The sequence below is a fragment of the Zychaea mexicana genome (genome assembly GCF_025766255.1).
Source record: "Zychaea mexicana strain RSA 1403 chromosome Unknown BDB00scaffold_86, whole genome shotgun sequence".
NCBI classification, from domain to species: domain Eukaryota; kingdom Fungi; phylum Mucoromycota; class Mucoromycetes; order Mucorales; family Lichtheimiaceae; genus Zychaea; species Zychaea mexicana.
In genome coordinates this window covers 107,890-119,410 of record NW_026516749.1, presented here as the reverse complement: position 1 = coordinate 119,410, position 11,521 = coordinate 107,890, and the positions used below count along the sequence as shown (strand labels likewise).

The window sequence follows — 11,521 nt, the reverse complement described above, 5'->3', positions numbered from 1 at the left end:
ACAACATACAATATATCCGCCATTAAAACATCACAACAGCTGAACAAATCCAACGTGATTTGTTTATGCTCATGCACCTCACATATGGCCAAACAGCTCGGGCCACAGAGCTAGAAGGCACTTTACTACAAAACACGACACACGCAACACGCAACTTATACTGGTCAAATGAACATCAAACATTGATGCTTCTTACAACATACCAAAAAACTCGTAATATTAAACAACGTGACCAAGCAATTGCCCGTTTTATCCCTCACTCTCTTATCCGCTTGTTTCTTAAGTATATCACCTTCATCCGTCCCATAGAAAGGTATTTACATTTTAAAAGTCTACCATGCAATGTCTAACTCTATTTATTTCACTAGCCTCTTCATTTATGAATGCTCAAATTCCGACCAAAAAATGCTTGATACGATGGCATACTTCTTTGTGCGCAATGGCGTAAAAATGTCAGCCGACCTTCTCCGCACATATTTTCAAGCCCGCTGGCATCAACTCCTTCCTTCTCGTCTGAGTTTCCAAGATTACCGCCATGTATCAGTCGCATTTTCAAGATATCACATCCAACATTTGCTGGCTCATCATGGCTCAAATTATACAGTGGACCTGCAGGCAGGCCACTCGTCCAGAACTCCCGCACATAACTACGCACAAGCATCGACCGACTCAAAAGCACTTTCTTCAGTAGCAATAGAAGAGTATTTTATTGCTTCTGAAATGTGGCATGATTTTCTTGGTATGTTATCTACGTCCTTATAATTTCACAACCATTCATTGATATATTCACCATTCTTCTATTGCAGGTGTCCGCCCTGGGCGTCATCTCTTTCCAGGTGCTATTCTGCAGGCAGAGCAGGATAGAGTTGCTGTCCAACACGGACAATTTCTGGCAAATGTTGCTGCTGCTGAGAACGTTGCATTGCTCGAGATGCAACACCGTTTGTAAGTGCAAAATGACTTGGATAGGCGCCAGTCAACAACCACTTCCGCATCACCAGCACCTCAGCAAGGTATATCTTTTTTTTTATCAACCTTACATGTAAAATCATAATTAATATTGATCTCTACATAGGCACATTTATCACACCACAGCTGCTTAACGCACTTGGTAAAGCCACCAACTCGCTGTCGCCTTCCTTCCGCTCCTTTGAACAGGCACAGCTCATTACCACCGTCATCTCCCGCAAATCTAGCATACTTGCTATCCAACCAACTGGCTCTGGTAAGTCCCTGCTATTCCTCGTTCCTGCCCTAGTAGAGCCGCACTTGACTACTGTCGTCGTTGTCCCACTTGTCGCACTTTTGGCTGATATGAAACGCCGGATTCAGCAAGCTGGGTTGTCTGTAATAGAATATACTCCAGATATCACTATACAGCACCCCTTGCCTAACATCATCATCGTCCAAGTTGAACATGCTAGCAGTCAACGGTTCCTCAACCTTGTGCAGCAAATCAACGACCATAACCAGCTAGCCCGAGTCGTAATTGATGAGGTGCATACAGCAATCACATGGCGTTCATTCCGTCCGGCATTATATACACTCATTTTCCTCCGTTCACTCACCGTACCATTCCTTCTTTTATCTGTAACAATTCCACTATCATTCGAATCCGACTTACATGACATGTTTGGCGCAGACCTTTCAATCATACGACAGCCGTCAATGCGACCAAACCTCTGTTATCAAATCATCAACACCACTACTCCGCAAGCTGCGGCAATATCACACCTACAAGCTCAGTATTTACCATCATCATCACCATCTTCAACGATCATCTACTGCTCTGCAGTAGATGCAACAACATCCATCAGCAACAAGCTTAAACAAGCACTACCACACCAAGCCAGAAAAATATCATACTTCCATCGTAATCTTTCAGTGGAAGAAAAACATGAAAGAACCACTGCCTTTGTTTCCGGCGATCTAAAGACTATGGTTGCAACAAGTGCATTTGGCGCCGGTATCGATTGCTCTACCATCTCGATGGTAATTCACCTTGGCGGCTCTGCATCAATCCTTGATTATGCTCAAGAAACTGATCGCGCTGGTCGCAATGGTTCTCCTGCTCGGTGTCTGTACTTTGTTGACGTTGAACGCCAACAAAGACAAATACAAAGTCTGAAAAGAGTAAGGCGGCACCTATCCCCGTGGCAAGCATTCAACGATGTCATTTTAGCATCAAAGTGCATCCGGCAGATACTTGCAGAGTCTTTAGACTCTCAAGTTACTAACTGCTTTGGGTACGGTAATGTCGAGCTTTGCTCTTATTGCCAAAAAATCAAAGGTATATACACATTTCTTTTCAGTACTTGAATCATTAATGCTCTCAATGATACTTAAGCTTCTAAGAGCACCTGCAGCAGTCGCTGTTACGAAACTGTTAAATTTCAGAGTTTAACAGCCCGCTTAACAGTGCGTAACAGCTTAACAGGGCATTTCATGCAGCGGTTACTGTTACGAAGTTGTTAACTTCACACGTCGTTGGTTTTAATGAAAGCTTTGCCCTTTCTCCTGAGCAGGGGGCAGCGGTAGAAACGTCAGACAGGCGAGTAGCGTTAGAAGTAGCGTTGTTCAATTTGAAGAATACAAACAAAGAATGAAGTGAGATATAGCTTTATTTTTCAAGTCCTTTTTCTCGATTCAAGAAACTGTTAAATTTAGATGAATAAATGGTTATTTATATATATTTTTTTAATTCTAATTTGAAGGAAGGTGTTGGTAATGTTAATTACCTATGGAAGGCTTGCCTCCCTCTGCAACCTTCCATCTCTAAATATCATTGTCAAGTTAGGCTGCGTCCAAGTTTTCCTTGCCTAAAGAAGGGATATGCTCATTACTATTCCGCCACCACTAATTAATATATTGTGTTTTATTTTTTACTAATTTAATATTATCCTACAAAACAAAATTATAATTATAAAACAAAAAACTTATTTTTTTAAATCTAAAAGAAAATTAAACATGAAGATAAATAATAAATAAATTATAATATTTTTTTCTAAGTATTTTTTTTTATCAACAATTTTAATATATAAATATAAATATATAAAATATCTATTTCAAATAATAAACTACATAATATTTTCTATATATAACTTATTTGGATATTTTACTATTACTGATTATCCATCTTAACAGTTTTTGTTCGGGCTGTTAAATTTAACAGGACGTTAACAGCAACCGCTGCAAGGTCTGGCTGTTAAATAAACTGTTAAATTTAACATAACAGGTTCTTAACAGCGACCACTGCAGGTGCTCTAACCTACATATAGATTCTCCTCTCCCTCCATCAACTACTGTCCGCCCTTCAACTGATTGGATTATCGATCACACACCACCATCGATTGTACGTATATACAAAGTCTTCTTTGTAATTACTCTGTCAGCATTAGTACTAATCAATACACCCTTCCTTAGCCAACCCCTACTGATGCATATCTTGGTCTTTCTCGAAAGAGAAAGTATATATCGGATGCTGACAATTTCAAGTCAGTTATGATGATAGCCAAGGATCACTGCATACCTTGCTTGTTTACTTTTGGCATAGCCGAAAGTGAGCATACAACCTCTCTCCAGTGCATTGCTCATATTGGTCAATGTTTCCGTTGCTTTGGTGACCACTATGTCTCTAACCCAGCATGTATAAAACCAGTAAGGGAGGGCTTTTGTAAGAAATGCCTTATGCCTAACCAGTGGAACCAAACCATCTTCCATGATGGTAACTAGTCGAACTGTAGTGGTTCATATGAGGACCTTTTGTACTGTCTCTGCTGGGCAGCCTATCGGCGTAAGCCCCAATTCATACGCCAAGCTGGCTATAGCAAAAACCACCTTACGGCAATCGAAATACAACAAGACTTTGCCTATTGGCTTATAGCTGCTGGGCCCCATACATATCCAAATAACGCTATGTATTTAGGCCATATAGTTTTATCACACTTCTTCATCACATAGAACCTTTACCTCTCTTCTCTCCTCTTTTCGATTTTTTATATATACTATTATTATATCTTCTTCTCTGCTCCCCTTTTTATCTTTTATATTAGATCTCTCTTGTCTCTTTTATCTTGTATCCCTTTCTCTCTTTTTGACTCTTATCCCTTTCTATTCTTATATTCTCAAATATATTTTACTTATCAAATGGATTTATACTTTATAAAAAACGTTGGGGTAGACCTAGGTCTACTAGGCATACTTAGTTGAGATTACCCTTTGCTCAATATTAAATGGCTTACATCTCTACAACGTATTAATGAAGTAGGACTTTTCATCATAGTAAATCGTGTTCCTGGACCATTTCTTTATCCAAAGATCAAATAAACAGTATGAGTATACCTGGGGTATACCTAGGGTATACTGGGCATACTTAGTACAGATTGCCTTTGCTCAATAATAAATGGCTTATATCTCCACAACCTATTAATTGAGTCGGACTTTTCATTATAATAAATTGTGTTCCTGGACCGTTTTGGTATCCAAATATCAAATAAAGATTTTGAGTATACCTGGGGTATACCTGGGTATACCAGGCATACTTAGTAGGGATTACCCTTTGCTCAATAGTAAATGGCTTATATCTCCACAACTTATTAATGAAGTAGAACTTTTCATCATAACAAATCGTGTTCCTGTACCATTTCTTTATCCAAAGATCAAATAAAAATTATGAGTATACCTGGGGTATACCTGGGGTATACTGGGCATACTTAGTACAGATTGCCTTTGCTCAATAATAAATGGCTTATATCTCCACAACCTATTAATTGAGTCGGACTTTTCATTATACAGGATTTTTCATCTCCTAGCGGACGTTTGAACTTTTATTTAGGCAGAGTGGATATGAATGTTAATCTGAGTGGACATGAATGAAAATCGAACTGGACATGAATGAAAATCGAGCTGGACATGAATGAAAATCGAGCTGGACATGAATGAAAATCGAGCTGGACATGAATGAAAATCGATCTAGACATGAATAAAAATCGAGCTGGACATGAATGAAAATCGAGCTGGACATGAATAAAGATTGATCTGGACATGAATAAGGATCGACCTGGACATGAATTAAAATCAATCTGGACATGAGTAAAATCAATCTGGACAAGATAATAATCAATCTGTACATTAATGAAAATCAATCTGGACAAGAATAATAATCAATCCAAACACAAATAATAGACAACCTAGACATAATAACAGTCAGCCTGGACATAGTTTTAGTCAACTAAGACTTCAAAAAAGTTGAAGAAGTAGATAATATATTAAGTGTAGCAGAGCAGATCAGCAGAATTTGTAAGTACTTAAGATTTTAAATTCAAGTCAAGACATAATAAAAGTTAAGTAGTACAAAGCCAAAGTCAAGTAAGATATAGTATGGCTGTTTCACTCGTGATAGGAAGCTTTCAGGCTAACGTACAGGAAATGGCAAGAGTGCGTTAGAGACTCACTGTGTGCACAAGCCTACTATTTTACTGTGGGAACAGCGTCTGAACGTTAAATTGGAGGGTGGTGGCTGAGGTAGGTGGAAAGTGTGGGGTTTGTTAGCGGAAGCAGGGAGGAAAAAACAACAACAACCAAAGATCCGTTTTTTTTTTCTCATTACCATTCGCCTTGCAAATCAACAGCTGCGACGCACACTTGTAAATGGCTCCTACTCTCTTCACGATGAATAGAAACAAAACGGCACAATCCACAGATTTCTTGAAAAACGAAATGAAGGTAATTGTTTTCTTAAAAAAAGCACGTGCTCAAGATTTGTAAGGAGTAGACCGCCGTTACTGCTCAAAAAACGCCGGGTAAGTGAACAAGGGAAGGAAAAGGTTATCGGTTGTGCTTGGGGTATAGCTTTAGTGGACATATGCTCATTCAGAATTACTGTTTCTTTCTCTTTTTCTCTGTATATACTTGATGCACCATCTTGCACCATTCCAACTTAAAACTTACGTGCGTAATACAACATCGTCTTCGACTCGCATAATCGATTCGTACTCACAACAACAACGACGCAACAATCTTTTTCTCCATTACTCAAACACAATTATATACAACATGACGCTGATCCGCCATTGGCTTGCAAAACATACAACCTGACGCGATTACTTTGCTCCTTTTGCATATACCAACATTAACATCGCCGGTCTTGATGGATAAATGAGCTGTAGATAGCTGGAAGGATAACTGACGGGTTTCTTTCCTTTTGTGTTGATGTGGATTGGATGAAAATAAAGTATGATGACCGTTATATAAGAAAGATAACAAAGAAGGTTTTACAAGAGTTATACAAGTGCGAAGGATGTTGTTTCGTGGATACGGATGGTTATTGTAATTTTTGACATTGCGTGGCAGAGCGTCTGGTGCCATTCACAGTCTCGCGTTTGTGAGCCCATTTGTATCCACACAATTCCGAGATGCGATCCTTGAAGATCTGCCATTGAGCAGCAGGAACGCACACGATTTCATCAGGAATGAGTGCAAGAACGCCAGGTACAGTCGAGTGAGAGAGAGCGTTGCGAATGTTGTCAAGGGTAGTAACTTGTCGCTTGTTCATAGTTGTTGTAATAGCAAAGAAACTTCCTCCTTCAAAACAACATACGCCTTTTCTTTTCTGTCCCTGCCATATAATCATCGCCGTTCCCAACCATATCTATAGGTTCTAAGAAGCACTTGTAATGACATTCAATCCCATCTTACACCCGTAATGCAGACAACTGAGATATGATGACGGCATAATGTATGATCTTTTACTTTTTTTTAGCAACCATAACATCTGCAATAACAATAATATAATCACATTCCATCCATCAATATATATAACTACTTTATCAATCAGGACCGGCAATGTTGTTGGTATATGCAAAAGGAAAAAGGTAATCGTCGTTGCCATCGTGTGTGTGCAAGTACAGTGAATTGCAGAGGAGGATTATTCCTGTGGTGGTTTGTATGCATCATAAGAAATATAATTATTATCGCATTAATGTATGTACACACAGTAAAAAAAGAGGTGACCATCATTATGATGATGATGATGATGATGTGCGTGTGCATACAAGTATGAAAACAAATGACCGGCGTCATAGTCGTCATCATGTAATGTGGGTGTAGATGATAGTAAAAGGAAAAGGATGCCTGCGTATTACAGCTTTTATATGCATGTGATTTCCGATAAAATTTTTGTTTGCCTCTTTCTCCCAAAGTCCATCCGTGCTCTATAATGGCAAAGGTCAAGAAGCAATCATCTCCAAAACAGCAGCAACAGCAAAAGAGAAAGGCTTCGGCAAGGAAAGGATCTGTGACAAAACCGAGGCCGACTAAGGAGCAAATCGAAGAAGCTGCACGTGGACTGAAGTCCTTGAAAAAATATATCGCTAAGCAACAAGCCAAAACATCCACCGCTCTTAACGATGAAGACCGAGCTCCTAGTCCAATTGCCCTTGTAACTGAAGCGATACGGAGCCTAACTTTGGAAACTGGTACTATGATTGATATACTGGCCAATTTTATAATGCTCTATGTTTTCTGATATTCTCTGTAGCCCCCAACATCTGTGAAGAAGTTCCCGTTGCAAGCACGCATTTAGTGGATGCAGCATTAACAAAGGACAAAGAAGTAGTAGAGAAGGACAAAGAAGCAGTGGCGAAGGAGGAGATAACAGTGCTGAAGTACAGAGTTATTCCTTGGTCTTCGTTGGGACCACACGGAAGAGTAGTGTCAGAAGTTAGAAACAGAAGACCTGCGACAAGGACACATGCACAGAGGAGTGTGTACTATAGAGTTCTTTAGGCGTTTCTTTATTGGGCTACTCTATAATTGTATAAAAACACCTATCTCGTCAAAGCAAAGCGTCGTTTCTGTTTCTCTTTCTCCTGCTGCTGCTGTACAAACAACAAGAACCATATCTCTCCCGAACGCACTGGATTACTCTAACAGAAGAAGATAAACATTCAAAAAAATTGGATTATAAATGTGCGACAGTCACCTGTATAAGTTGAGCTGCTGGCGTTTCAGGTTCTGCGCCTACATGTTCCTTGTTTCGAGAGTTCCGCGACAAGGGCGTGATGAGCATGATGGAAAAGTAGAAAAGAGATGAAGATGGATAAGAGGAAATAGAATTACGAGAAGAAAAGGGCATATAGAGAGATAATAAAAGAGAAGCTCAGGAAATGAGGTATTTAATTAAAGGTTGTCTTCTTTTGCAAGGCAACGGGGAAAGAAAGTGGTGGAGTGCGTGATCCATGCAATATAATCTTTCACTGGGACGCGGCCGATTGCATTGATCAGACGTTTCTTCCAATCCGGAGTTTTCTCTTCTGTTGGCTGATCTTCTGTTGGCTGATCTTCTGTAGTCTGGCCTTCTGCTGGTGCGTCATTTTCGGCGTCATCCTTGATGATCGCCTGTTTGTAAAGGTTTTTTACCTTTGAAAAGAACTCTTCGATTGGGTTTAGAAAGGGAGAGTAGGGGGGAAGGAAGACAAGGTGGTATCCGCGCTCTTCTACTGCTTGCGTGATATATGCCGGTGTATGGATTGGCGCATTATCACAGACAAGGTAATACCCATGGTTTTCTTCCTTGTCAAGATTATCCATCACACTTCCGAGGAAAGCCAGAAAATCTACTGCCTTTGTTCCTCCTTTGCTGTTCTAATGGTAGCCTCGACAAGGCCAGTATGGCCGATGGCTGCGAGCAAGATTTTCGATGCAGTCCGCATTGCCGGAACGTTGACATATGCAGCTGTGCCACGAATCGACCAAGCTGAGTTTCTTGTCATCGTACCAGTAAAGGACGCTTCATCGATGAAAACACAGTTCGACAAGTAGTCAAGTTTACCATCTTGTATGTGTTCAAGCATATAGTTTTCCCACTTTTCCTTGGTCTCTGTGCTTGTGCGCGCTACTGGATAGCGCTGTGCCTGTTTCAGAGTCAAACTGCATTTGCGTAGAAGATGTCGGTAGATGGTGGCTGAAGAAAGAATGACATCATGCTTCTTTTGGTACGCCGTGCGCATTTGCTCAAGTGTGGCCGTGTTGTTGGTGGTTACAAAATCTTTCAAAAATATATGGCCCGCATCGGTAATGACTGACCGCCTTACTGGCCTTGCATCGTCTGCAGAAAATGTAAGTTCACCAGTATTGTATTTTTGCACGTACCCACCAACAGTTGATTTGGGCATGCCATACAAACGCCCAACTCGCGATAGCGACATTCCCCGTTTAGCACCTGGTTCACAGCTAGTAATATCTCCTTCTTTGTGTATCTCTGGCGTTTTTTGACCAAGCGAGTTTTCTTGCATGGGACGGGCTCACTGGCTGTTGGTGCGCTTGTGTTGCTGATATATCATCCTCAGTTGAGGGCGGTCGAAAAGTGATAAATGGTAAAAGAGACTTCAAAGTGGACAAGGTTGTGTTTTCAGTATCCACTTCCATTTCATCAGCGGATTGCTCGCTAATATTATCATCGCATTCTGATCATTAACGAAAAGCACAACCTCGCCTGAATCTAGATATCATATAATTTAGTAGTCGAAAAATAAGAAACAATTAAAACAGACTTACCCGGCTCTGGTGCGTTTGTATCTAGTAGCCATCTACTTGGCTCCTCTTCCATACAAGATTTGATGCAATATCTTCGTCATTCTCTATATTTTAAGGTTAGAATAGCCAAAAGTAGATGGTTTTGACATACTAACCAGATGTATTATTGTCACTATGCGTTTCAGACACGCTCAGCTCGTTTATCCCCTTAATAATGGTGGGGACGTCCACTTTCGTGGAGCGTGCTTTACTTCTCTTTTGCACTCTGTGCGATGAACGAGAAGCAGGTATATGCAATGAACGAGAAGCACGGGTTTTTGACTTATGTGGAGAGCTGTTCATGTTCAGGTCAAGGGTTCAGAGGGAGTATAAAGCGAGAGAGAATGCTATAGTTTCTGAAATAGGAGAAAGGTTTCAATTAAGCAATCGATCCACAAATCATGTGTTGTTCTACGGGACCCCACATATTACAACCTGGTTTGCATTTAGAATTAGAAGCGACCACACCAAAAAAGGGGAAGTGTCACCTCTAAACCTAGGCCAATACATTACCGTCATGTTTGTAAGCAAATAAGATCCAAGTACTTAATAAAGAAAACATAAGTAAACAAAACCCATAACAGCAGCAAATAAAGGATTAACATGTGCCATCTGTTGTCAGATCGACAGCTGCGTTTAGAGATAGAACCCATCAAATTCGAAATTTTAAGTAGTCAATATCACCTACTACAGTATATCACCATTCAACCTTCGTTTTTAAACTATATCATAGCTTGCTATATGCATGAAGTATATGGAGTATGAAAAAGTTTAAAAAAGGTGGAGGATAATAAATACATGTGTCTCAGCATTTGGGATGTTTGTAAACAAAGGACCCGGTCCAGATGATTGAATAGACACGTATCAGTTTGTAGTTGCTAAGTGTGTAAGTAGAAATGGGTTTTTTATAGATGCTTCTGTATACTAGGCTAACGTCGAGGTAGTTGAAATTTAACTATTGCAGTCGAGCCACTCTTAAAAAAACCGGATATGACTTCTTTATGATATCATTTACTCGAATTCACAAGAGTACTAGCAAATTTTACCATATATGAGCGTTTTGGTCTGCTACACAAGCTATAAATGCACCAAAATACTAACCAGGTTCATCACCACGAGCTTCACTCATTGCATCCATAACACGGATATAATGGTCCAACTGCTCGTTGAATTCTCTCATTATTTGAGCAGCAGTATCATCTGATATTCCAGAAGCCCGGGCTGCTTGTTCCCACGTCCTATCGTTGCTTCTATAGAAATACAGATTGATAAATTTGTCTCGCTGTTTCTGCGTACAAAAATCAATACTTGGAACAACAGCATCTCCACCTGAGAAAGACGTAGTGATGGTGGGAACAATTCTTGAAGACATAGTTCAAAATTAAGAGAAATGTGATGATAGTAATCTAGCTTTTAAAAGAATTCTCTCCATCCCCTTACCTTTGTATACGTGTACTACCCAATAAAAATTACTAGACCAACTGCAAAGCAAATATTGCTGCAGCCAACATATTTGTCTAAACGTGATATTTTTCGCCTGTAATACTGCATTCATAATTACGCCTGTTTGCGCCTGCACTATTTGTCGCCTATCGTTACATTTTGTGAATTTCAAGTACCTTTGATAGCTCCTGAGAGCATTACACATCCTTTTGGATACGTAAAGTGACCATGGAAAATTGAAAGATTTAAGCAACAAAAGGCAAAGCAATCTGATTTATGGAATCACCCTTTTTGATAATATTTCTGTCCTTAGGATTAAGAACTATCGCCTTTGGATTGTTAAATTATCAATCCTGAGATTATAGACTTTTGCTTCCAATGAGAATCCTATCTTGATTATGACTATTATTAATGATCGCTGCTGCTTACGAAGAATCTATTTTTCAAGTGTCGTGTGCCTAATGTACTCCATGTTATCTGTCATACCTTCCACATAGCAAAGGAA

At 39.8% G+C, this 11,521-nt stretch overlaps 3 protein-coding genes across 3 annotated transcripts; 1 reads left to right on the top strand and 2 right to left on the bottom strand.

Moving 5' to 3' along the window:
* Positions 1 to 7,216: 7,216 nt before the first annotated feature.
* Positions 7,217 to 7,785, top strand: BDB00DRAFT_791033 (uncharacterized protein; the record flags this gene model as incomplete). The annotated part of the gene is made up of 2 exons (XM_053121013.1): positions 7,217 to 7,475; positions 7,538 to 7,785. 2 exons carry the CDS (start codon positions 7,217 to 7,219, stop codon positions 7,783 to 7,785), a joined length of 507 nt encoding a protein of 168 aa, XP_052975789.1.
* Positions 7,786 to 8,178: 393 nt separating this feature from the next.
* Positions 8,179 to 8,561, bottom strand: BDB00DRAFT_876287 (uncharacterized protein; the record flags this gene model as incomplete). The annotated part of the gene is made up of 2 exons (XM_053127464.1): positions 8,179 to 8,397; positions 8,544 to 8,561. 2 exons carry the CDS (start codon positions 8,559 to 8,561, stop codon positions 8,179 to 8,181), a joined length of 237 nt encoding a protein of 78 aa, XP_052975788.1.
* A 54-nt stretch (positions 8,562 to 8,615) lies between these two features.
* Positions 8,616 to 9,293, bottom strand: BDB00DRAFT_876286 (uncharacterized protein; the record flags this gene model as incomplete). The annotated part of the gene is made up of 1 exon (XM_053127463.1): positions 8,616 to 9,293. The coding sequence occupies one exon, from the start codon at positions 9,291 to 9,293 to the stop codon at positions 8,616 to 8,618; it is 678 nt and encodes a 225-aa protein (XP_052975787.1).
* Positions 9,294 to 11,521: the final 2,228 nt, after the last annotated feature.